At 44.4% G+C, this 27,500-nt stretch overlaps 1 protein-coding gene across 1 annotated transcript in view; it reads left to right on the forward strand.

Annotated features, from left to right (window-relative positions):
* kl (klotho) overlaps positions 1-27,500 on the forward strand; it is a 42,087-nt gene that overhangs the window by 1,679 nt on the left and 12,908 nt on the right. The window contains exons 2-10 of the mRNA XM_084199303.1: positions 1-104; positions 487-670; positions 8,241-8,320; positions 16,782-16,944; positions 17,045-17,150; positions 21,103-21,252; positions 21,373-21,479; positions 24,232-24,360; positions 27,110-27,308. The exon at positions 1-104 is cut by the window's left edge and continues 143 nt beyond it. Of these exons, the coding sequence (XP_084055429.1) occupies positions 1-104; positions 487-670; positions 8,241-8,320; positions 16,782-16,944; positions 17,045-17,150; positions 21,103-21,252; positions 21,373-21,479; positions 24,232-24,360; positions 27,110-27,308 (1,222 nt within the window). The remainder of the gene's footprint in view (positions 105-486; positions 671-8,240; positions 8,321-16,781; positions 16,945-17,044; positions 17,151-21,102; positions 21,253-21,372; positions 21,480-24,231; positions 24,361-27,109; positions 27,309-27,500) is intronic.

Genomic DNA, 27,500 nt, shown 5'->3' on the forward strand with positions numbered 1-27,500 from the left:
CTTTGTGTTGGGCTGGTTCGCCAGACCCCTCTTCACTGATGGAGACTACCCCCCCAGCATGAAGCACAACCTGTCCCAACGCCTGCCGAACTTCACACAGGCACGTAGAATAGAATAGGCCCTGAATTATTCTCCATCCCAAATGGCACCATATATCCTTTAGTCCACTACTTTTGATCAGGATCCATAGACCCTATTTCCTTTAAAGTCCATTACTTTTGATCAGGATCCATATACCCTATTTCCTTTCAAAAGTTATATTATATTCTTATTCTATTTTGCAACAGAATAAAGTTATTCTCCTCTCCTCTCCTCTCCTCTCCTCTCCTCTCCTCTCCTCTCCTCTCCTCTCCTCTCCTCTCCTCTCCTCTCCTCTCCTCTCCTCTCCTCTCCTCTCCTCTCCTCTCCTCTCCTCTCCTCTCCTCTCCTCTCCTCTCCTCTCCTCTCCTCTCCTCTCCTCTCCTCTCCTCTCCTCTATCCAGGCAGAGATGGAGGAGGTGAGTGGGACTGCAGACTTCTTTGCTCTGTCCCACGGTCCTTCTCTGAGCTACCAGCTGATTGACGACAGTCTCAAATTTGGCCAGATTGAAGTTCTGGACCTGAGGATGCTGCTATATTGGATCAGAGCAGAGTACGACGACCCTCCTATCTACATAGTGGAGAGTGGCTGGTAGGTTAACATTACTGTTGATGTGTTGGGTTGTGTCGTGTTATGGAAATATACCACAACGCAGGCTGTGATATGGATGAGATGCAGCTGAGGGTTGTGATGTTGTGATATGTTATGTTGTGATATGTCTTGTTGTGATATGTCATGTTGTGATATGTCATGTTGTGATATGTTATGTTGTGATATGTCATGTTGTGATATGTCATGTTGTGATATGTCATGTTGTGATATGTCATGTTGTGATATGTCATGTTGTGATATGTTATGAACTAATAACTGTTACTACTACATAACAACACAGGGTTGTCCAGGGAGAGGTCAAGACAGAGGATACAGAGCTCGCCAGCTTGTAATCCTATAAAACGGAAATTAGTTATTTTTTATTTTTATTTATTTATTTATTTCAACTTTATTTAACCAGGTATAGCCAGTTGAAGAACAAGTTCTCATTTACAACTGCGACCTGGCCAAGATAAAGCAAAGCAGTGCGATAAAAACAACAACACAGAGTTACATATGGAATAAACAAAACGTGCAGTCAATAACACAATAGAAAATATATATACAGTGTGTGCAAATCTAGTAAGTTATGGAGGTAAGGCAATAAATAGGCCATAGTGCAAAATAATTACAATTATAATTTAGTATTAACGCTGGAGTGATAGATGTGCAGAAGATGATGTGCAAATAGAGATACTGGGGTGCAAATGAGCAAAATAAATAACAATGTAAATAACAATATGGGGATGAGGTAGTTGGGTGGGCTAATTACAGATGGGCTGTGTACAGGTGCAGTGATCGGTAAGCTGCTCTGACAACTGATGCTTAAAGATAGTGAGGGAAATAAGTGTCTCCAGCTTCAGAGATTTTTGCAGTTCATTCCAGTCATTTGCAGCAGAGAACTGGAAGGAATGGCGACCAAAGGAAGTGTTGGCTTTGGGGATGACCAGTGAGATAAACCTGCTGGAACGCATATTACGGGTGGGTGTTGCTATGGTGACCAATGAGCTAAGATAAGGCGGGGATTTGCCTAGAATATTGGGAAAGTTGCAGCGGAGGGTGCAGAGCTGGTGGCCGGGGTAGGGGTAGCCAGGTGGAAAGCATGGCCAGCCGTAGCAAAATGCTTGTTGACATTATTGACGATTATTGTAGATTTATCGGTAGTGACAGTGTTTCCTAGCCTCAGTGCAGTGGGCAGCTGGGAGGAGGTGCTCTTATTCTCCATGGACTTTACAGTGTCCCAAAACTTTTTGTAGTTAGTGCTACAGGATGCAAATTTCTGTTTGAAAAAGTTAGCCTTTGCTTTCCTAACTGATTGTGTATATTGGTTCCTGACTTCCCTGAAAAGTTGCATATCGCGGGGGCTGTTCGATGCTAATGCAGTACGCCACAGGATGTTTTTGTGCTGGTCAAGGGCAGTCAAGTCTGGGGTGAACCAGGGGCTATATCTGTTCTTAGTTCTGAATTTTTTGAATGGGGCATACTTATTTAAGATGGAGAGGAAAGCACTTTTATAGAACAACCAGGCATCCTCTACTGACGGAATGAGGTAAATATCCATCCAGGATACCCCGGGCCAGGTCAATTAGAAAGGCCTGCTCGCTGAAGTGTTTTAGGGAGCTTTTGACAGTGATGAGGGGTGGTCGTTTGACCGTGGACCCATTACGGACGCAGGCAATGAGGCAGTGATTGCTGAGATCCTGGTTGAAGACAGCGGAGGTGTATTTAGAGGGTAAATTAGTCAGGATGATATCTATGAGGGTGCCCATGTTAACGGATTTAGGGTTGTACCTGGTAGGTTCGTTGATAATTTGTGTGAGATTGAGGGCATCTAGTTTAGATTGTAGGACAGCCGGGGTGTTAAGCATATCCCAGTTTAGGTCATCAAGCAATATGAACTCTGAGGATAGATGGGGGGCAATCCATTCACATATGGTGTTCAGGGCACAGCTGGGGGCTGAGGGGGGTCTGTAGCAAGCGGCAACAGTGAGAGACTTATTTCTGTAAAGGTGGATTTTTAGAAGTAGAAGCTCAAACTGTTTGGGCACAAACCTGGATAGTATGATAGAGCTCTGCAGGCTATCTCTACAGTAGATTGCAACTCCGCCCCCTTTGGCAGTTCTATCTAGACGGGAAATGTTGTAGTTGGGAATGGACATTTCAGAATCTTTGGTGGCCTTTGTCGTGTCTCGGCTGCTGCTGGGGGTATTGCTGTCAATCAAGGAGTCCGCTTAGGCTGCACCGTGTTTAAAGGCTTTTATTAAAATCACGAGGTTACAGCATAAGTTACAGACCCGCGGTGTCTGGAGAAGCCCTGTCCCAAATTAATCTGAATGCTTCTGACTTTTCCTTTGTCTAACCCATACTTATAAACAATGGCAATAAATGGGTTGCTCCCTTTTTCGTCCAATCACCGGTCTCCCCTGGAGCGTCACCCTCCCACTGCTACATTCAAACTAAGATAAACAGTTCTTCTTTGTCCCTCAAGACTAGTCATAATCTTCATACACGACACCTTCCTAAGCCAGGATTCAGACACTGCTAGAACATCAGGGTTGGCGGAGTGTGCTAACGCAGTGAATGACTCAAACTTAGGGAGGAGGCTTCTGATGTTAACATGCAAAAAAACAAGGCTTTTGCGGTTACAGAAGTCAACAAATGATAGCGCCTGGGGAGCAGGAGTGATACTGGGGGCTACAGGGCCTGGGTTAACCTCTACATCACCAGAGGAACAGAGGAGGAGTAGAATAAGGATTCGGCTAAAGGCTTTAAGAACAAGTCTTCTAGTGCGTTGGGTACAGAGAACAAAAGGGTCAGATTTCCGGGCGTTGTAGAATGGATTCAGGGCATTATGTACAGACAAGGATATGGAAGGATATGAGTACAGTGGAGGTAAACCTAAGCATTGGGTAAAGATGAAAGAGATAGCATCACTGGAGGCACCGATTGAGTCGGTCTCCGCATGTGTGGGGGGTGGGACAAATGATCTATCTGAGACAGGTTGAGCAGGACTGGGGGCTCTACATTGAAAAAGTACAGTTAGAACTAACCGAAACAGCAATAGGCAAGGCATATTGACATGGGAGAGAGGCATAAAGCAATCACAGGTGCTATTCGAGAGAGCTAAGACAACAGCTGGTAATGGCGACGAAAGTTTGAGCTGAGGCTAAACAGATAAACAGGATGGGGTACCGTATAAAGGAACAGTCCAGCAGGCATCAGCTGTGTAGCTGAGTGATCATAAGGTCCAGTGAACAGCAATAAGTAAGTCCGGAAGCAGTTCAGTGGCTGCTACGCTACAGGCGAGCAGGAGGCACGGCTGTTGATTGTGTGTGCTAGCGGGCCGGGGCTAGCAGATGGATCTTCGTGGTCGTCGCAACGGGAAGCCTGTTGAAACCACATCAGATGATTACGTCGGCAGACCAGTCGTGATGGATCAGCGGGGCTCCGTGTCAACACCAGGAGGTCCCGTCCGGTTGACAGAGAGGTAGATAGCCGGGAGATGGGCCTGGCTCGAGGCTAGCTGAAGGCTAACTGGGGTTAGCTTCAGGACAGTGGTGATTAGCCAACACGACAACAGCCATTCGGTTGCAGCTAGCTAGTTGCGATGATCCGGTGTTAAGGTCCAGTGATTCAGTGATTCCGGCAGAAAATCCGATATGCTCTGGCTCGATAGGTAGTGCAGGCCACGGCCACGGACAATGGTGAAGACCGCTAACGGTGGCTAATAGCAAGTAGCTAGTTGGCTGGCTAGCTGGCTAGTTTCAGTCCAGAGGTTCTGGATAAAAATGTATGAAGAAACAACAGAATCCGTTCCATATTGGGTGAGGCGGGTTGCAGGAAAGGATATTTAGTTAAAGGATGGAAAGTGAGATTGAGAAATATATACGAAAAATACAAAAAAACTAAAAACAGGCTATTTACATGAGGACACTACAGAAAACACGACCGCACTGCTATGCCATCTTGGATTTACATTTACATTTACATCATCTTATCCAGAGCGACTTACACGTTCAGCCATTCTTATGGGGAAATTAATGGGGTTTTGGGATAAACTAAAATAACATCTGAGGTTAATACAGGTTTAAGATATCGTATATGTTTTGTTCTATGAGGTAATATCAGTCAGTTAACATGACCTTTATGAATTATGAAGCCTTTATGTGTCTAATGTGCTTCTGTTGATTACAGTGCATTCAGAAAGCATTCAGAAAGTATTCAGACCCCTTGACCTTTTACACATTTTGTTACGTTACAGCCTTATTCTAAAATGGATTAAATAAATACAAATCCTCATTAATCTTCACACAATACCACATAATAACAAAGTGATACCAGGTTTTTAGACATTTTTTGCAAATGTATTAAAATAAAATACTGAAATACCTTATGTACGTAAGTATTCAGACCCTTTGCTGTGAGACTTGAAATTGAGCTCAGGTGCATCCTGTTTCCATTGATCATCCTTGAGATGTTTCTACAACTTGATTGGAGTCCACCTGTGGTAAATTCAATTGATTGGACATGATTTGGAAAGGCACACATCTGTCTCTATGTTGTCCCACAGTTGACAGTGCATGTCAGAGCAAAAACCAAGCCATGAGGTTGAAGGAATTGTCCGTAGAGCTCTGAGACAGGATTGTGTCGAGGCACAGATCTGGGAAAGTGTACCAAAAATGTCTGCAGCATTGAAGGTCCCCAAGAACACAATGGCCTCCATCATTCTTAAATGGAAGAAGTTTGGAACCACCAAGACTCTTCCTAGAGCTGGCTGCCCGGCCAAACTGAGCAATCGGGGGAGAAGGACTTTGGTCAGGGAGGTGACCAAGAACCTGACGGTCACTCTGACAGAGCTCCAGAGTTTCTCTGTGGAAATGGGAGAACCTTCCAGAAGGACAACCATCTCTGCAGCACTCCACCAAATCAGGCCTTTATGGTGGAGTGGCCAGACGGAAGCCACTCCTCAGTAAAAGCCACATGACAACTTGGAGTTTGCCAAAAGGCACCTAAAGACTTTCAGACCATGAGAAACAAGATTCTCTGGTCTGATGAAACCAAGATTGAACTCTATGGCCTGAATGCCAAGCGTCACGTCTGGAAGAAACCTGGCACCATCCCCACGGTGAAGCATGGTGGTGGGAGCATCATGCTGTGGGGATGTTTTTCAGCGGCAGGGACTGGGAGACTAGTCAGGATCAAGGGAAAGATTAACAGAGCAAAGTACAGAGGGATCCTTGATGAAAACCTGCTCAAGAGCGCTCAGGACCTCAGACTGGGGCCAAGGTTCACCTTCCAACAGGACAATGGGTTCTGGCTGGGCCACTCAAGGACATTCAGAGACTGGTCCCGAAGCCACTCCTGTGCTTAGGGTCGTTGTCCTGTTGAACGGTGAACCTTCGCCCCCCAGTCTGAGGTCCTGAGCGCTCTGGAGGAGGTTCCTTCGACCTCATGGCTTGGTTTTTGCTCTGACATGCACTGTCAACCGTGGGACCTTACAGTCGTAGTCAAAAAGTTTTGAGAATGACACAAGTATTGGTCTTCACAAAGTTCGCTGCTTCAGTGCTATGAGATATTTTTGTCAGATGTTACTATGATATACTGAAGTATAATTACAAGCATTCCATAAGTGTCAAAGGCTTTTATTGACAATTACATTAAGTTTATGCAAAGAGTAAATATTTGCAGTATTAACCCTTCTTTTTCAAGACCTATGCAATCCGCCCTGGCATGCTGTCAATTAACTTCTGGGCCTCATCCTGACTGATGGCAGCCTATTCTTGCATAATCAATGCTTGGAGTTTGTCAGAATTTGTGGGTTTTTGTTTGTCCACCCGCCTCTTGAGGATCGACCACAAGTTCTCAATGGGATTAAGGTCTGGGGAGTTTCCTGGCCATGGACCCAAAATGTTGATGTTTTGTTCCCCGAGCAACTTAGTTATCACTTTTGCCTTATGGCAAGGTGCTCCATCATGCTGGAAAAGGCATTGGTCGTCACCAAACTGTTCTTGGATGGTTGGGAGAAGTTGCTCTCGGAGGATGTTTTGGTACCATTCTTTATTCATGGCTGTGTTCTTAGGCAAAATTGTGAGTGAGCCCACTCCCTTGGCTGAGAAGCAACCCCACACATGAATTGTCTCAGGATGCTTTACTGTTGGCATGACACAGGACTGATGGTAACGCCCACCTTGTCTTCTCCGGACAAGATGTTTTCCGGATGCCCCAAACAATCGGAAAGGGGATTCATCAGAAAAAATGACTTTACCCCAGTCCTCAGCAGTCCAATCCCTGTACCTTTTGCAGAATATCAGTCTGTCCCTGATGTTTTTCCTGGAAAGTAGTGGCTTCTTTGCTGCCCTTCTTGACACCAGGCCATCCTCCAAAAGTATTTGCCTCACTGTGCGAGCAGATACACTCACACCTGCCTGCTGCCATTCCTGAGCAGGCTCTGCACTGGTGGTGCCCCAATCCCGATCCCGAATCAACTTTAGGAGTCGGTACTGGCGATCCGATAAATGGTTGATTTAGGTGAAATCTTACTAGCAGCAATATCCTTGCCTGTGAAGCCCTTTTTGTGCAAAGCAATGATGACGGCACGTGTTTCCTTGCAGGTAACCATGGTTAATAGAGGAAGAACAATGATTTCAAGCACCACCCTCCTTTGAAAGCTTCCAGTCTGTTATTCTAACTCAATCAGCATGACAGAGTGATCTCCAGCCTTGTCCTCGTCAACACTCTCACCTGTGTTAACGAGAGAATCACTGACATGATGGCAGCTGGTCCTTTTGTGGAGGGCTGAAATGCAGTGGAAATGTTTTTTTAGATTAAGTTCATTTTCATGGCAAAGAGGGACTTTGCAATTAATTGCAATTCATCTGATCACTCTTCATGACATTCTGGAGTACATGCAAATTGCCATCATCAAAACTGACGCAGCAGACTTTGTGAAAATGTGTATTTGTGTCATTCTCAAAACTTTTGACCACGACTGTATATAGACAGGTGTGTGCCTTTACAAATAATTTACCACAGGTGGACTCCAATTAAGTTGTAGAAACATCTCAAAGATGGTCAATGGAAACAGGATGCACCTGAGCTCAATTTCGAGTCTCATAGCAAAGGGTCTGAATACTAATGAAAATAAGGTATTTCTGTTTTTTATTTGTAATACATTTGCAAAACATGTTATGAACTGTAGTCTATGTTCTAAACTTTAGTCTATGTTATGATCTATAGTCTGTTATGAACTGTAGTCTATGTTATGTTCTGAACTGTAGTCTATGCTATGAACTGTAGTGTGTTATGACTGTAGTCTATGTTCTGAACTGTAGTCTATGTTATGAACTGTAGTTTATGTTATGAACTGTAGTCTATGTTATGAACTGTAATTTATGTTATGAACTGTAGTTTATGTTCTAAACTTTAGTCTATGTTATGATCTGTAGTCTGTTATGAACTGTAGTCTATGTTATGAACTGTAGTTTATGTTATGAACTGTAGTTTATGTTATGAACTGTAGTCTGTTATGTTATGAACTGTACTAATACCTGTAATTACTACATAACACCAGGTTTGTCCAGGGAGAGATCAAGACAGAGGACTCTAAGAACATGTTCTACCTGAAAAGGTTTATTATGGAGACCCTGAAATGTGAGTAGCATTAAATAACACACCTGACCTGAAATAGTACCCTATTAGCTATAGCCCCCTCGCTCTCCTTCTCTGCTGACCAGGGCCCCCCTCGCTCTCCTTCTCTGCTGACCAGGGCCCCCTCGCTCTCCTGCTCTGCTGACCAGGGCCCCCTCGCTCTCCTTCTCTGCTGACCAGGGCCCCCTCGCTCTCCTTCTCTGCTGACCAGGGCCCCCTCGCTCTCCGTCTCTGCTGACCAGGGCCCCCTCGCTCTCCTTCTCTGCTGACCAGGGCCCCCCTCGCTCTCCTTCTCTGCTGACCAGGGCCCCCTCGCTCTCCTGCTCTGCTGACCAGGGCCCCCTCGCTCTCCTTCTCTGCTGACCAGGGCCCCCTCGCTCTCCGTCTCTGCTGAACAGGGCCCCCTCGCTCTCCTTCTCTGCTGACCAGGGCCCCCTCGCTCTCCTTCTCTGCTGACCAGGGCCCCCCTCGCTCTCCTTCTCTGCTGACCAGGGCCCCCTCGCTCTCCTACTCTGCTGACCAGGGCCCCCCTCGCTCTCCTTCTCTGCTGACCAGGGCCCCCTCGCTCTCCTTCTCTGCTGACCAGGGGCCCCTCGCTCTCCTTCTCTGCTGCTCTATATCCACCCATCACTTTCATCCTCCTCCTCATCCTCCTCCTCCTCCTCCTCCACCCCCTGTCTCTGAACCCAAACTTTTAACCAACAAATAACCCCCTTTCTAGATTGTCTAGATCAGTGGTTCTCATATATCTCCTCGGTGACCCCCCAGACGTTTCAGAATTAAGCCCTGAGCTAACTCACCTGATTCACCTAGTCCAAGTAAGTGCTTGATGAATACCTGACAAGAATCAGTCGCGCTAGCTCTGGGGCCGTATCCACAAAGCGTCTCAGAGTAGAACCTGATGGTCATAAGTGCTGAGCATAGAGACGTTTTACTCCTACTCTGATGGTAAAAATAAAAGCTGTCCTAACCAGTTAAGAGTTACCAGCAGGTGTCTTGATAATAGAAAAAATGCAGTGAGTCGGTGGTTCCTGCACCATAGACAGGCAATTGCTTTGGAGTTGTTGAAAGAATGCTTTGATATTTCTATATGATCAACCCATAAATAATCTAGACAAATATGTAATAGTATCGCTTGCGCTTTTGACAATGATTTCACACGAGGCCTAATTCACATGATATGCCTAAATACTTATAACCGCTAGACTACTAAATAATCACATATTTTTATTTTTATTATTTCATTAACCTGTATCATGTTATTTCAAGTTATCCCTTTGGAGCGCAATATAACATTAGTAAAAAATAAAATGTCTAAATTGGACATGACTATACAGTGGGGGAAAAAAGTATTTAGTCAGCCACCAATTGTGCAAGTTCTCCCACTTAAAAAGATGAGAGAGGCCTGTAATTTTCATCATATGTACACGTCAACTATGACAGACAAATTGAGAATTTTTTTCTCCAGAAAATCACATTGTAGGATTTTTAATGAATTTATTAGCAAATTATGGTGGAAAATAAGTATTTGGTCACCTACAAACAAGCAAGATTTCTGGCTCTCACAGACCTGTAACTTCTTCTTTAAGAGGCTCCTCTGTCCTCCACTCGTTAACTATATTAATGGCACCTGTTTGAACTTGTTATCAGTATAAAAGACACCTGTCCACAACCTCAAACAGTCACACTCCAAACTCCACTATGGCCAAGACCAAAGAGCTGTCAAAGGACACCAGAAACAAAATTGTAGACCTGCACCAGGCTGGGAAGACTGAATCTGCAATAGGTAAGCAGCTTGGTTTGAAGAAATCAACTGTGGGAGCAATTATTAGGAAATGGAAGACATACAAGACCACTGATAATCTCCCTCGATTTGGGGCTCCACGCAAGATCTCACCCTGTGGGGTCAAAATGATCACAAGAACGGTGAGCAAAAATCCCAGAACCACACGGGGGGACCTAGTGAATGACCTGCAGAGAGCTGGGACCAAAGTAACAAAGCCTACCATCAGTAACACACTACGCCGCCAGGGACTCAAATCCTGCAGTGCCAGACGTGTCCCCCTGCTTAAGCCAGTACATGTCCAGGCCCGTCTGAAGTTTGCTAGAGTGCATTTGGATGATCCAGAAGAGGATTGGGAGAATGTCATATGGTCAGATGAAACCAAAATAGAACTTTTTGGTAAAAACTCAACTCGTCGTGTTTGGAGGACAAAGAAAGCTGAGTTGCATCCAAAGAACACCATACCTACTGTGAAGCATGGGGGTGGAAACATCATGCTTTGGGGCTGTTTTTCTGCAAAGGGACCAGGACGACTGATCCGTGTAAAGGAAAGAATGAATGGGGCCATGTATCGTGAGATTTTGAGTGAAAACTTCCTTCCATCAGCAAGGGCATTGAAGATGAAACGTGGCTGGGTCTTTCAGCATGACAATGATCCCAAACACACCGCCCGGGCAACGAAGGAGTGGCTTCGTAAGAAGCATTTCAAGGTCCTGGAGTGGCCTAGCCAGTCTCCAGATCTCAACCCCATAGAAAATCTTTGGAGGGAGTTGAAAGTCCGTGTTGCCCAGTGACAGCCCCAAAACATCACTGCTCTAGAGGAGATCTGCATGGAGGAATGGGCCAAAATACCAGCAACAGTGTGTGAAAACCTTGTGAAGACTTACAGAAAACGTTTGACCTGTGTCATTGCCAACAAAGGGTATATAACAAAGTATTGAGAAACTTTTGTTATTGACCAAATACTTATTTTCCACCATAATTTGCAAATAAATTCATTAAAAATCCTACAATGTGATTTTCGGGATAATTTTTTCTCGTTTTGTCTGTCATAGTTTACGTGTACCTATGATGAAAATTACAGGCCTCTCTCATCTTTTTAAGTGGGAGAACTTGCACAATTGGTGGCTGACTAAATACTTTTTTCCCCCACTGTAAGTTGGGCAATTGAAGGCATCCAGGGTTTTATGTTCACTTTAATTGTGTTTGATGAAAATGATAGACTTTTCTAACGTTGTTAAGCAACGTTGTCTAGAAGTGACACGATGCCTACTGTGACAAAGCGGTGTGGAGTTGTTAAACGGGAGTGCCGAGTGTGTCGACATAAAAGTAACACCATCAACATTCCTCTTTCAACCAGCAACATACTGGATGATTTAGTGCAATGCCTATCACGTTAAGGTTGAATAAGGTTTATGCTTCAAACATATTAGACAATCATTAAAAGTAGGCGAAGTGATTGAGTCAGGCGAAAATGACAGTTACTGTATCAAAGGTTTTACCACTGCAACATTTGATGTACAGTCAAATTCACCGTGATTGTCTGAGTGCTATAGAGCAGCTGGCCGATGCCTCATCGTGATTGGTTTATTCCTCATTATTTTTGCAACAATGTAATTGAGCATCATCTCCATCTTTCCTTTGCGCTACCTCAAAGTATCGTGATTACCAACTGAGATAAACTTTTATCAGAGTTTTTATTTAACGTCATCCTAAAACCTACTCTGAGCTCAGAGTTTTTTTTTTTTTTTTGTCTTAAAAAAGGTTTGAACAGGGACCTTGGACCTTTTCTGAGATGCTTTGTGGGTAAATGGACTAGATCACATACAAGGAAGGACTTCCTGAGGAGAGGTTGGAGAACCACTGGTCTGTTTTTTTATGTGTTTATTTCATTGGTTTGTGGTCCAAAAGCAGGAAGTAAAATAAGGAAGTGGTCCTCATCATCTACACTGAACTAAAAAATAGAAACGCAACATGTAAAGTGTTGGTCCCATGTTTCATGAGATGGAATACAACATCCAAGACATGTTCCATATGCACATAATGTTTATTCCTCTCAAATGTTGTGCACAAATTTGTTTACATCCCCTGTCAGGGAGCGTTCCTCCTTTGCCAAGATAATCCATCCACCTGACAGGTGTGGCATATCAAGAAGCTGATTAAACAGCATGATCATTACACAGGTGCACCTTGTGCTGGGGACAATAAAAGGCCACTCTAAAATGTGCAGTTATGTCACACAACACAATGCCGCAGATGTCTCAAGTTTTGAGGGAGCGTGCAATTGGCATGCTGACTGCATGAATGTCCCCCAGAGCTGTTGCCAGAGAACTGAATGTTCATTTCTCTACCATAAGCCTCCTCCGACGTCATTTTAGAGAATTTGGCAGTACGTCCAACCGGCCTCACAACTGCAGGCCAATTGTATGGCGTCGTGTGGGTGAGCGGTTTGCTGATGTCAACATTGTGAACAGAGTGCCCCTTGGTGGAGGTGGGGTTATGGTACGGACAAAAGACACAATTGCATTTTATCGATGGCAATTTGATTGAACATAGAAAATGTCCAACTTCTTCCATGGCCTGCATACTCACCAGACATGTCACCCATTGAGCATGTATACAGCAACTTCCACCCTCTAATATCCAGTAACTTCGCACAGTCATTGAAGAGGAGTGGGACATTCCACAGGCCACAATCAACAGCCTGATCAACTCTATGCGAAGGAGATGTGTCGCGCTGCATGAGGCAAATGGTGGTAACACCAGATACTGACTGGTTTTCTGATCCACGCCCCTACTTTTTTTTCTAAAGGTATCTGTGACCGACAGATGCATACAGTGCATTTGGAAAGTCTTCAGACCCCTTGACTTTTTCCACATTTTGTTACGTTACAGCCTTATTTCTAAAATTGATTAAATAGTTTTCCCCCCTCATCAATTTACACCCAATACCCCATAATGACAAAGCAAAAACAGGTTTTTAGAAATTTTTGCAAATGTATTACAATAAAAAAACTTACATAAATATTCAGATTACAGCCTTGAGTCTTCTTGGGTATGACGCTACATTCTTGGCACACCTGTATTTGGGGAGTTTCTCCCATTCATCTCAGCAGATCCTCTGAAGTTCTGTCAGGTTGGATGGGGAGCATTGCTGCACAGTTATTTTCAGTTCTCTCCAGAGATGTTCGATCGGGTTCAAGTCTGGGCTCTGGCTGGGCCACTCAAGGACATTCAGAGCCACTCCTGCGTTGTCTTGGCTGTGTGCTTAGGGTTGTTGTCCTGTTGGAAGGTGAACCTTCGCCCCAGTCTGAGGTCCTGAGTGCTCTGGGGCAGGTGTTCAACAAGGATCTCTCTGTACTTTGCTCCATTCATCTTTCCCTCGATCCTGACTAGTCTCCCAGTCCCTGCCGCTGAAAAACATCCCCACAGCATGATGCTGCCACCACCATGCTTCATCGTAGGGATGGTGCCAGGTTTCCTCCAGACGTGACGCTTGTCATTCAGGCCAAAGAGTTCAATCTTGATTTCATCAGACCAGAGAATCTTGTTTCTCATGGTCTGAGAGTCCTTTAAGTGCATTTTGGCAAACTCCAAGCGGGCTGTCATGTGCCTTTTACTGAGGAGTGGCTTCTGTCTGGCCACTCTACCATAAAGGCCTGATTGGTGGAGTGCTGCAGAGATGGTTGTCCTTCTGGAAAGCTCTCTTATCTCTCTTATCTCCACAGAGGAACTCTGGAGCTCTTTCAGAGTGACCATTGGGTTCTTGGTCACCTCCCTGAGGGCGGCCAGCTCTAGGAAGAGTCTTGGTGGTTCCAAACTTCTTCCATTTAAGAATGATGGAGGCCACTGTGTTCTTGGGGACCTTCAATGCTGCAGAAATTTTTTGGTACCCTTCCTCATATCTGTGCCTCGACACAATCCTGTCTCGGAGCTTTACGGACAATTCCTTCAACCTCATGGCTTGGTTTTTGCTTTGCTATGTACTGTCAACTGTGGGACCTTATATAGACAGGTGTGTGCCTTTCCTAATCATGTTGAATCAATTGAATTTACCACAGGTGGACTCAAATCAAGTTGTAGAAACATCTCAAGGATGATCAATGGAAACAGGATGCACCTGAGCTCAATGTTGAGTCTCATAGCAAAGGGTCTGAATACTTATGTAAATAAGGTATTTCTGTTTTTTATTTTTAATACATTTGCAAACATTTCTAACTACCTCTTCTCGCTTTGTCATTATGGGGTATTGTGTGTAGATTGATTTACATTTTTACATTTTAGTCATTTAGCAGACGCTCTTATCCAGAGCGACTTACATTTATTTATTTATTTATTTCACCTTTATTTAACCAGGTAAACCAGTTGAGAACAAGTTCTCATTTACAACTGCGACCTGGCCAAGATAAAGCAAAGCAGTGCGATAAAAACAACACAGAGTTACATATGGGGTAAAACAAAACAAAGTCAAAAAAAATAAAAATACAGCAGAAATACATATATATACAGTGTGTGCAAATTTAGCAAGTTATGGAGGTAAGGCAATAAAATAGGCTATAGTGCAAAATAATTACAATTAGTATTAACACTGGAATGATAGATGTGCAAGAGATGATGTGCAAATAGAGATACTGGGGTACAAATGAGCAAAATAAATAACAATATAGGGTTGAGGTAGTTGGGCGGGCTAATTTCAGATGGGCTGTGTACAGGTGCAGTGATCGGTAAGGTGCTCTGACAACTGATGCTTAAAGTTAGTGAGGGAGATAAGTGTCTCCAGTTTCAGAGATTTTTGTAATTTGTTACATGAGGGAAAACATTTTTTCAACCAATTTTAGAATAAGGCTGTAACATAACAAAATGTCAAAAAAGTAAACGGGTCTGAATACTTTTTGAATGCACTGGTATCTGTATTCCCAGTCATGTGAAATCCATAGATTAGGGCCTAATGAATTTATTTCAATTGACTGATTTCCTTATACAGTGAGGGAAAAAAGTATTTGATCCCCTGCTGATTTTGTACGTTTGCCCACTGACAAAGAAATGATCAGTCTATAATTTTAATGGTAGGTTTATTTGAACAGTGAGAGACAGAAAAACAACAACAAAAAAAACAGAAAAACGCATGTCAAAAATGTTATAAATTGATTTGCATTTTAATGAGGGAAATAAGTATTTGACCCCTCTGCAAAACATGACTTAGTACTTGGTGGCAAAACCCTTGTTGGCAATCACAGAGGTCAGACGTTTCTTGTAGTTGGCCACCAGGTTTGCACACATCTCAGGAGGGATTTGTCCCACTCCTCTTAGCAGATCTTCTCCAAGTCATTAAGGTTTCGAGGCTGACGTTTGGCAACTCAAACCTTTGGCTCCCTCCACAGATTTTCTATGGGATTAAGGTCTGGAGACTGGCTAGGCCACTCCAGGACCTTAATGTGCATCTTCTTGACCCACTCCTTTGTTGCCTTGGCCGTGTGTTCTGGGTCATTGTCATGCTGGAATACCCATCCCCTGGCTGAGGGAAGGAGGTTCTCACCCAAGATTTGACGGTACATGGCCCCGTCCATCATTCCTTTGATGCGGTGAAGTTGTCCTGTCCCCTTAGCAGAAAAACACCCCCAAAGCATAATGTTTCCACCTCCATGTTTGACGGTGGGGATGGTGTTCTTGGGGTCATAGGCAGCATTCCTCCTCCTCCAAACACAGCGAGTTGAGTTGCCAAAGACCTCGATTTTGGTCTCATCTGACCACCGTCAAACATCATTCAGATATTCATTGGCAAACTTCAGACGGGCATGTATATGTGCTTTCTTGAGCAGGGGGACCTTGCGGGCGCTGCAGGATTTCAGTCCTTCACGGCGTAGTGTGTTACCAATTGTTTTCTTGGTGACTATGGTCCCAGCTGCCTTGAGATCATTTACAAGATCCTCCCGTGTAGTTCTGGGCTGATTCCTCACCGTTCTCATGATCATTGCAACTCCACGAGGTAAGATCTTGCATGGAGCCCGAGGCCGAGGGAGATTGACAGTTATTTTGTGTTTCTTCCATTTGCGAATAATCGCACCAACTGTTGTCACCTTCTCACCAAGCTGCTTGGTGATGGTCTTGTAGCCCATTCCAGCCTTGTGTAGGTCTACAATCTTGTCCCTGACATCCTTGGAGAGCTCTTTGGTCTTGGCCTTGGTGGAGAGTTTGGAATCTGATTGATTGATTGCTTCTGTGGACAGGTGTCTTTTATACAGGTAACAAACTGAGATTAGGAGCACTCCCTTTAAGAGTGTGCTCCTAATCTCAGCTCGTTACCTGTATAAAAGACACCTGGGAGCCAGAAATCTTTCTGATTGAGAGGGGGTCAATTACTTATTTCCCTCATTAAAATGCAAATCAATTTATAACATTTTTGACATGCATTTTTCTGGATTTAGTTGTTGTTATTCTGTCTCTCACTGTTCAAATAAGCCTACCATTAAAATTATAGACTGATCATTTCTTTGTCAGTGGGCAAACGTACAAAATCAGCAGGGGATCAAATACTTATTTCCCTCACTGTATGAACTGTAACTCAGTAAAATCTTTGAAATTGTTGCATTTTGCGTTTTATATTTTGGTTCAGTATAAATAGCATCTAATTTCATACTGTTATGCAATGGTTTTTTTCTAAACTTGAACTTGTCGCCATAGCAATCAAGTATGACGGGGTGAATGTGATTGGCTACACCCACTGGTCCCTGCTGGATGGGTTTGAGTGGCACAGAGAGTATGATATACGCAGAGGACTATACTACGTCGACTTCAACACACACAACCTCAAGAGGAGGCCCAAGACCTCCGCCAACTTCTACAAGTCAGTTTTGTATTGACTCATTGATTGGTGATGATGATGATGATGATGATGATGATGATGATGATGATGATGATGATGATGATGGTGATGATGGTTACAGGAAGTTGATCCAGAAGAATGGTTTTCCCCAGCTGCCTGAGAACGGACCAGCTCAGGGAGTTTTCCCCTGTGACTTCGCCTGGGGGGTGTCCGCCAACTCCATACAGGTCTGTGTGCGTGTGCATTACGTGAGTGGATGTGTGTGTGTGTTTTGTGTGTGAGGGTAGGTTTGTTGTGGGGGCCATGGGTAGAAAACTCTAAAGGTATAATCTGTTGGTAGACCAAGCACCAGTCTAAAGTCCCAAGGTGGAATGTACATTATAATTATAATGACAGTACTGAGGGTTGGAGTATTATAATGATAGTACTGATGGTTGGAGTATTATAATGACAGTACTGAGGGTTGGAGTATTATAATGACAGTACTGAGGGTTGGAGTATTATAATGATAGTACTGAGGGTTGGAGTATTATAATGATAGTACTGAGGGTTGGAGTATTATAATGATAGTACTGATGGTTGGAGTATTATAATGACAGTACTGAGGGTTGGAGTATTATAATGACAGTACTGAGGGTTGGAGTATTATAATGATAGTACTGAGGGTTGGAGTATTATAATGATAGTACTGAGGGTTGGAGTATTATAATGATAGTACTGAGGGTTGGAGTATTATAATGATAGTACTGAGGGTTGAAGTATTATAATGATAGTACTGAGGGTTGGAGTATTATAATGATATTACTGAGGGTTGGAGTATTATAATGATAGTACTGAGGGTTGGAGTATTATAATGATAGTACTGAGGGTTGGAGTATTATAATGATAGTACTGAGGGTTGGAGTATTATAATGATAGTACTGAGGGTTGGAGTATTATAATGATAGTACTGAGGGTTGGAGTATTATAATGATAGTACTGAGGGTTGGAGTATTATAATGATAGTACTGATGGTTGGAGTATTATAATGATAGTACTGAGGGTTGGAGTATTATAATGATAGTACTGAGGGTTGGAGTATTATAATGATAGTACTGAGGGTTGGAGTATTATAATGATAGTACTGAGGGTTGGAGTATTATAATGATATTACTGAGGGTTGGAGTATTATAATGATAGTACTGAGGGTTGGAGTATTATAATGATAGTACTGAGGGTTGGAGTATTATAATAATAGTACTGAGGGTTGGAGTATTATAATGCTATTACTGAGGGTTGGAGTATTATAATAATAGTACTGAGGGTTGGAGTATTATAATGATAGTACTGAGGGTTGGAGTATTATAATGATAGTACTGAGGGTTGGAGTATTATAATGATAGTACTGAGGGTTGGAGTATTATAATGATATTACTGAGGGTTGGAGTATTATAATAATAGTACTGAGGGTTGGAGTATTATAATGATAGTACTGAGGGTTGGAGTATTATAATGATATTACGGAGGGTTGGAGTATTATAATGATAGTACTGAGGGTTGGAGTATTATAATAATAGTACTGAGGGTTGGAGTATTATAATGATATTACTGAGGGTTGGAGTATTATAATAATAGTACTGAGGGTTGGAGTATTATAATGATAGTACTGAGGGTTGGAGTATTATAATGATAGTACTGAGGGTTGGAGTATTATAATGATAGTACTGAGGGTTGGAGTATTATAATGATATTACTGAGGGTTGGAGTATTATAATAATAGTACTGAGGGTTGGAGTATTATAATGATAGTACTGAGGGTTGGAGTATTATAATGATATTACGGAGGGTTGGAGTATTATAATGATATTACTGAGGGTTGGAGTATTATAATGATAGTACTGAGGGTTGGAGTATTATAATGATAGTACTGAGGGTTGGAGTATTACAATGATAGTACTGAGGGTTGGAGTATTATAATGATAGTACTGAGGGTTGGAGTATTATAATGATAGTACTGAGGGTTGGAGTATTATAATGATAGTACTGAGGGTTGGAGTATTATAATGATAGTACTGAGGGTTGAAGTATTATAATGATAGTACTGAGGGTTGGAGTATTATAATGATATTACTGAGGGTTGGAGTATTATAATGATAGTACTGAGGGTTGGAGTATTATAATGACAGTATTATTCAGACAGTACTGCGGGTTGCAGTATTATTAAGACAGTACTGAGGGTTGGAGTATTATTAAGACAGTACTGAGGGTTGGAGTATTATTAAGACAGTACTGAGGGTTGGAGTATTATTAAGACAGTACTGAGAGTTGCAGTATTATTAAGACAGTACTGAGGATTGCAGTATTATTAAGACAGTACTGAGGATTGCATCAGTCTGTGGCACCAGTACATCAAACAGCAGCAGACTGTTCCCGGTAACCCTGAGCTACATATCAACTTCACTGAAACCTCCAGCAGTACAAGTTTATACTGTAGTTAATGTGTGATCAAATATCTAGTTAAATATCTAGTTATAAGGGACACGTTTTTTTTAACGCTTGCCCATGGCATCTTCACACATTGAACTTGCATGGGAGTTTCTGGTTTAGAAAAACTTGCAACTGTAAAGCATGTTTCAAAACCTCTCTGGGGCCTCTGGGAATGTAGGCATGCGTGACTGAACGTTGCTTTGGATAAAAGCATCAGCTAAATGGTATATATTAGTCTATTATATTTACCACTGGTGATATTCTACACATTAGCCATGGTCATAAAGGGGATTTGAACCTGCGACCCTGTGGTTATATCCCATCTCTTAGCCCACTACTGCTATAGTCAGCAGCATGGGTGAAAGTAGATGTCATTTCTTTTATAAAACAAATGAAAATAAATAATATACTCAAAAAAGTAAAAATTAAAACATTAGAAAAATATGTAAAGTAAAGTGGTTGTCCCACTGGCTATCATAAGGTGAATGCACCAATTTGTAAGTCGCTCTGGATAAGAGATAAATGTAATTTCTCCCCGGATCGGGACCTCCTGTGTGTAACGCTTGCGCCAAACATTTTTATGAGCCTAATCATAGAATTACAAATCGAATCCCTATGAATTCATTTAACTTTTAAAATGTATTACCTTTTATTGTGGCTTAGACATGATGTTTTCATCTGATTGTCAATCACTTCAAAGGGCTCCTTTACCAGGCTACCTGCACACGTTCATCCACTCACACGTTCATCCACTCACAACATATTTCCGTCTTCCAGACAGTGAGTTGTGAATGGAAAGAGACATCTTTTACACAAGTCTAACGACGTTTGGCCATTGTCGTTAGGCCAGAATTTATGCGTCCAATGCTGACCGTGCGCGTCTCAGTGTTGGCCAGTCATCTCAGTGTTGGCCAGTCGTCTCAGTGTTGGCCAGTAGTCTCTGCCTTGGCAAGTAGTCTCTGCCTTGGCAGCATTTGTTCTCGTCGAACCACATGGCATTTTGGAGTGTAGGCTATACCACCTGCGCACATTTTTCATGCCCCTCTGACATGCGGTAATGATAATTAATATTGAATAGCCTACAGTTTTCATTACATTTTGTTTTAAATTTACATTTAGCAGACGCTCTTATCCAGAGCGACTTACAGGAGCAATTAGGGTTAAGTGCCTTGCTCAAGGGCACGTCGACAGATGTTTCACCTAGTCGGCTCGGGGATTAGAACCAGCGACCTTTCGGTTACTGGCACAACGCTCTTAACCACTAAGCTACCTGCCGGCCTTAATTATTGTGATAGGCTCATGTTTTACCAGTACGAAGTACACCTACTATTTATTTAGCTGGGACACCGTACCGCCTTACTTTCAACACTGGTCAGCGGTAGAGTTTACCCAGCTACTATTCTTAATAATAAACAGAAAGAGCCACGTGGACACACAAGACAAATAACACACAATCACTACCCTTTATTTATTTGCCCCATTGGTCTCCTCTTGCACGCTGGTGTGAGAGTCACACAGAGTCACGCAGAGTCACAGTTTATGTTTCTGCTCACACACTGATGCAGGGGTTGATGCCGGCTGGAGGTTACCACGGTGACAGGTCAGGATAAACCTGACCGACCACAGTGTTTGTGTGCACGTGTGTGTTTATGTGTGTTTATACGTCTGTGTGTGTGTGTGTGTGTGTGTGTGTGTGTGTGTGTGTGTGACCAGGTGGAGACCACCCCCACCCAGTTTGTGGACCCCAGTGTGTACGTGTGGAACATCTCCGGTAACGGGGAGCTGAGGAGGTTAGAGGGGATTCAGGCACCGCCCCTCCGCAGGGCACAGCACTGTGCCGACTACGCCAGCATCCGCCAGCAGGTGGAAAATATTCTCTACGTTTATACACAAACATAAAAATAAAAAAAATGACAACGATATGGTGTGAAAGTAATCTCCACTTCCTCCCCCCCCCCCCCCCCCCCCCCTCTCCCCTCTCAGGTGGAGGAGATTCGTCGTGTGGGGGTCAACCACTTCCACTTCTCTCTCAACTGGTCCTCCCTGGTGCCCAGCGGTGACGTGACCCAGCCCAACACCACCCTACTGGGGTACTGTAGTCAGGCTTTTTCTAACCGCTCCTCCTCCTTGATCTATTCCAGAGCTATACTGAACAAAAAATATATAAACGCAACAATATCAATTATTTTTACTGAGTTACAGTTCATATAAGGAAATCAGTCAATTGAAATAAATTCATCAGCTGTCCGGGGGGTTGGTCTCAGACGATCCCGCAGGTGAAGAAGCCGGATGTGGAGGTCCTGGGCTGGCGTGGTTACACATGGTCTGGGGAGGTCCTGGGCTGGCGTGGTTACACGTGGTCTGGGGAGGTCCTGGGCTGGCGTGGTTACACGTGGTCTGGGGAGGTCCTGTCCTGGTGTGGTTACACGTGGTCTGGGGTTGTGAGGCCGGTTGGGCGTACCGCCAAATTTCCTAAAACGATGTTGGAAGCGACTTATGGTAGAGACAAGAACATTACTTTCTCTGGCAACAGCTCTGGTGGACATTCCTGCAGTCAGCATGCCAAATGCACGCTCCCTCAAAACTTGAGACATCTGTGGCATTGTGTTGTGTGACAAAACTGCACATTTTAGAGTGGCCTTTTATTGTCCCCAGCACAAGGTGCACCTGTGAAATTATCATGCTGTTTAATCAGCCTCTTGATATGCCACACCTGTCAGGTGGATGGATTACCTTGGCAAAGGAGAAATGCTCACTAACAGGGATGTAAACACATTTTTTGCAAAAAAAATATACAGCGAAATAAGCTTTTGGTGCGTATGGAAAACTTCTGGGATCTTTTATTCCAGCTCATGAAACATGGGACCAACACTTTACATGTTGCGTTTGTATTTTGGTTCAGTGTAAGATACCTGATTAAAGAGACACTTGAAACCCCACCTCTTTAAGGAATACCTGGAATAGTATAAAGTAATCATTCATTAGTTGAATGCAACAATTCGTAAGTCGCTCTGGATAAGAGTCGTCTGCTAAATGACGTAAATGTAAATTAAACTTGTCAACTAATCATCCAACCCGTAACTATATGAATCAGGTGTGCTAGGTCAGGGCTACAATGTTGTAAAATGTCTGTAGGTTTATTTATTTATTTATTTTTTACCTTTATTTTACTAGGCAAGTCAGTTAAGAACAAATTCTTATTTACAATGACGGCCTACACCGGCCAAACCCAGACGATGCTGGGCCAATTGTGCGCCGCTCTATGGGACTCCCAATCACGGCCGGTTGTGATACAGCCTGGAATCGAACCAGGGGGTCTGTAGTGATGCCTCAAGCACTGAGATGCAGTGCCTTAGACCACTGAGATGCAGTGCCTTAGACCGCTGAGATGCAGTGCCTTAGACCGCTGAGATGCAGTGCCTTAGACCACTGAGATGCAGTGCCTTAGACCGCTGAGATGCAGTGCCTTAGACCGCTGAGATGCAGTGCCTTAGACCACTGAGATGCAGTGCCTTAGACCGCTGAGAGGCAGTGCCTTAGACCACTGAGATGCAGTGCCTTAGACCGCTGAGATGCAGTGCCTTAGACCGCTGAGATGCAGTGCCTTAGACCACTGCCTTAGACCACTGAGATGCAGTACCTTAGACCACTGAGATGCAGTGCCTTAGACCACTGAGATGCAGTGCCTTAGACCGCTGAGATGCAGTGCCTTAGACAGCTGAGATGCAGTGCCTTAGACCACTGAGATGCAGTGCCTTAGACCGCTGAGATGCAGTGCCTTAGACCGCTGAGATGCAGTGCCTTAGACCACTGAGATGCAGTGCCTTAGACCGCTGAGAGGCAGTGCCTTAGACCACTGAGATGCAGTGCCTTAGACCGCTGAGATGCAGTGCCTTAGACCACTGAGATGCAGTGCCTTAGACCGCTGAGAGGCAGTGCCTTAGACCACTGAGATGCAGTGCCTTAGACCGCTGAGATGCAGTGCCTTAGACCGCTGAGATGCAGTGCCTTAGACCGCTGAGATGCAGTGCCTTAGACCGCTGAGATGCAGTGCCTTAGACCGCTGAGATGCAGTGCCTTAGACCACTGAGATGCAGTGCCTTAGACCGCTGAGAGGCAGTGCCTTAGACCACTGAGATGCAGTGCCTTAGACCGCTGAGATGCAGTGCCTTAGACCGCTGAGATGCAGTGCCTTAGACCACTGCCTTAGACCACTGAGATGCAGTACCTTAGACCACTGAGATGCAGTGCCTTAGACCGCTGAGATGCAGTGCCTTAGACCGCTGAGATGCAGTGCCTTAGACCGCTGAGATGCAGTGCCTTAGACCGCTGAGATGCAGTGCCTTAGACCACTGAGATGCAGGGCCTTAGACTGCTGAGATGCAGTGCCTTAGACCGCTGAGATGCAGTGCCTTAGACCGCTGAGATGCAGTGCCTTAGACCACTGAGATGCAGTGCCTTAGACCGCTGAGATGCAGTGCCTTAGACCACTGAGATGCAGTGCCTTAGACCGCTGAGATGCAGTGCCTTAGACCGCTGAGATGCAGTGCCTTAGACTGCTGAGATGCAGTGCCTTAGACCACTGAGATGCAGTGCCTTAGACCACTGAGATGCAGTGCCTTAGGCCGCTGCGCCACTCGGCCTGAGGAGAGGTTTGAAAGAGGTCTGATTTGATTGAGTTATTAAACATAACTAAACTGGATGAATTACTGCCTGCCCGGTCTCCATCGTTCCAGGTACTGGTGCGTGAGTAAAAACGTGGCATGGAGTTCTGAGTGTATCAGTTAAGAGTGTGATGAGAACACGGACTGGACTAACCCAGTAATGTTCACCATGTTCCAGGTACTACCGTTGCTTCACGAGCCAGCTGCACCAGGCTAACATCATGTCCATGGTCACCCTGTGGCACCACACACGTCAGCGGTCCAGCCTGCCAGCCCCCATGGAGGCAGCGGGAGGCTGGCTCAACAGGTTGGTACCACACACACCACACACGTCAGCGCTCCAGCCTGCCAGCCCCCATGGAGGTTGGTACTACTAGAATCTAGTCAAACCAGAACCAAATCTCGAGTGAGTGCTGGGCTCGGGCCAAAGTCTCCGTTTGGTTGTGGGTGGAGGACTGGGAGATGTTAAGCTAGTGTGAGTGGAGGAATCAGGGCGGAGCCTCTTTTGTAGCAGACAAGTCGTCACCGTCGTGGATAACTAGCCTGTTCCAAACTTTGGGCTCTATTCAATCACATCCGCTTTAGCTGCATTAGAGCTGTCGAATCCTCAAGTGGCTCCCGGCATTATACCTAAAGCGGACATTGCCATTGGCTGCACGGAGTCGCATTAAGAGAAATCACATGCTGCCTTGTTTACAAGTTCGTACACTGGAATGTGAGATGTAATCTACGCCTCGATTAGGCTGATAGAAATTCTCATTATTTAGTTGAATGATTTTCAATTTGAGCATCATTATTTCTATATACCCTACACTCTTAGAAAAAAAGGTGCTATCTAGAACCTAAAAGGGTTCTTCGGCTGTCCCCATAGGAGAACCCTTTGAAGAACCCTTTTAGGTTCCAGGTAGAACCCTTTTGGCTCCAGGTAGAATCATTTTGGGTTCCATGTAGAACCCTTTCCACAGAGGGTTCTACATGGAACCAAAAAGGGTTCTACCTGGAGCCGAAAGGGTTCTACCATGGAACCAAAAAGGGTTCTACCTGGAGCCAAAAGGGTTCTTCATGGAACCAAAAAGGGTTCTCCTATGGGGACAGCCGAAGAACCATTTGGAACCCTTTTTTTGAAGAGTGTACACTTTCTCCTTCTGAACTTCTAACGTGAGTTGGGACGGGTGTGGCTTCGTGACAATGATCAAGAGCAGCTGCTCACCGATTGGACATCTCCAGTGCAGTTACACCTCCGACCGACACCACCAAAACATCAGCTATGCGTGTAGTGACTTCGTATCCAAAGTTAGTTCTATAGCCACTTCAGACCGGGGACAGAGGTAACCACGCGCATTCCAAAGGAAATAGTTCTGTATTCTATAATCAATGCATTTCTATTCACCATAGGCTACTCACTGTTTAGTGATGATTGCATCGGATTCAACAGGTGGTTGATAGCAGAGGTATACACTATATATACAGAAGTATGTGGACACCCCTTTAAATTAGTGGATTCGTCTATTTCAGCCACACCCGTTGCTGACAGGTGTATAAAATCGAGCACACAGCCATGCAATCTCCATAGACAGACATTGGCAGTAGAATGGCCTTACTGACGAGCTCAGTGACTTTCAACGTGGCACCGTCATAGGATGCCACCTTTCCAACAAGTCAGTTCATAAAATTTCTGCCCTGCTAGAGCTGCCCCGGTCAACTGTAAGTGCTGTTAATGTGAAGTGGAAACGTCTAGGAGCAACAACGGCTTAGCTGCGAAGTGGTAGGCCACACAAGCTCACAGAACGGGACTGCAGAGTACTGAAGCGCATAGCGCGTAAAAATCGCCTGTCCTAAGTTGCAACACTCACTACCGAGTTCCAAACTGCCTCTGGAAGCAACGTCAGCACAAGAAGTGTTTGTCAGGAGCTTCATGAAATGGGTTTCCATGGCCGAGCAGCCGCACACAAGCCTAAGATCACCATGCGCAATGCCAAGTGTCGGCTGAAGTGGTGTAAAGCTCGCCGCCATTGGACTCTGGAGCAGTGGAAACGCGTTCTCTGGAGTGATGAATCACGCTTCACCATCTGGCAGTCCAACGGACGAATCTGGGTTTGGCGGATGCCAGGAGAACGCTACCTGCCCTAATGCATAGTGCCTGTTTTTCATGGTTCAGGCTAGGGCCCCTTAGTTCCAGTGAAGGGAAATCTTAACGCTACAGCATACAGTGAAATTCTAGACGATTCTGTGCTTCCAACTTTGTGGCAACAGTTTGGGGAAGGCCCTTTCCTTTCAGCAAGACAATGGCCCCGTGCATCCATCAAACACCTTTGGGATGAATTGGAATGCTGACTGCAAGCCAGGCCTAATCGCCCAACATCAGTACCCGACCTCACTAATGCTCTTGTGGCTGAATGGAAGCAAGTCCCCACAGCAATGTTCCAACATCTAGTGGAAAGCCTTCCCAGAAGAGTGGAGGCTGTTATAGCAGCAAAGGCGGGACCAACTCCATATTAATGCCCATGATTTTGGAATGAGATGTTCGATGAGCAGGTGCCCACATACTTTTGGTCATGAAGTGTTGTTTGCACAAACCAAAATCAAATGAAGCTCTAATACATTCAAAATAAATAAAGTAGGCCTTTACAAATGCTTTTAAGAAATGAAACATGAATCAAAAGAGCCTGAAAGGAAAGCATGATTCAAAATCAGACAAAACGGCCGTGCCGTGCATTCGCTAATAGCGGTCAATTGCGATGGAAAACTTCCCAGGTCTAACAAAAAAAATTAAACAATTAACAGCTCACGTAGTACCCCAACTTATCATAGAATACGTAGGTTACGTCACAGGGATATCAAAGCCTATTTGGCATTTCAGGTACATTTCCTACAATACACCTTCTTATGGCAATATTTAATATATATTTTCCTGTACACAGTATATTTCTATCGGAATAATAAACGTAGGCTCTGTCAGTTTGCTATCTCCAGTTAGCGCTTGTTCTCATTGAATCTAGGCCTAACTAATATTGTCTTACATTAATACTTATATTAATAATGATATGGTTTGACAGGGACACAGTTGTGGCGTTTGCGGACTACGCTAGGCTATGCTACAGAGAGCTGGGTCCCCATGTGAAGATGTGGATCACCCTGAACGAGCCCAACGATGAAGATGACGTGTCCCCGATGGAGGGCCACCAGCTGCTGAGGGCACACGCCCTGGCATGGCACGTCTACGACCAGGAGTACAGACGCACACAGGGGGGCCAGGTCAGTGGGATCACACACACACACACACACACACACACACACACACACACACACACACACACACACACACACACACACACACACACACACACACACACACATACACACACACACACACACACACACACACACACACACACACACACACACACACACACACACACACACACACACATGCACAGGTAGACACAC

The sequence above is a fragment of the Coregonus lavaretus genome (genome assembly GCF_964263955.1).
Source record: "Coregonus lavaretus genome assembly, contig: HAP1_SCAFFOLD_1938, whole genome shotgun sequence".
NCBI lineage: Eukaryota > Metazoa > Chordata > Actinopteri > Salmoniformes > Salmonidae > Coregonus > Coregonus lavaretus.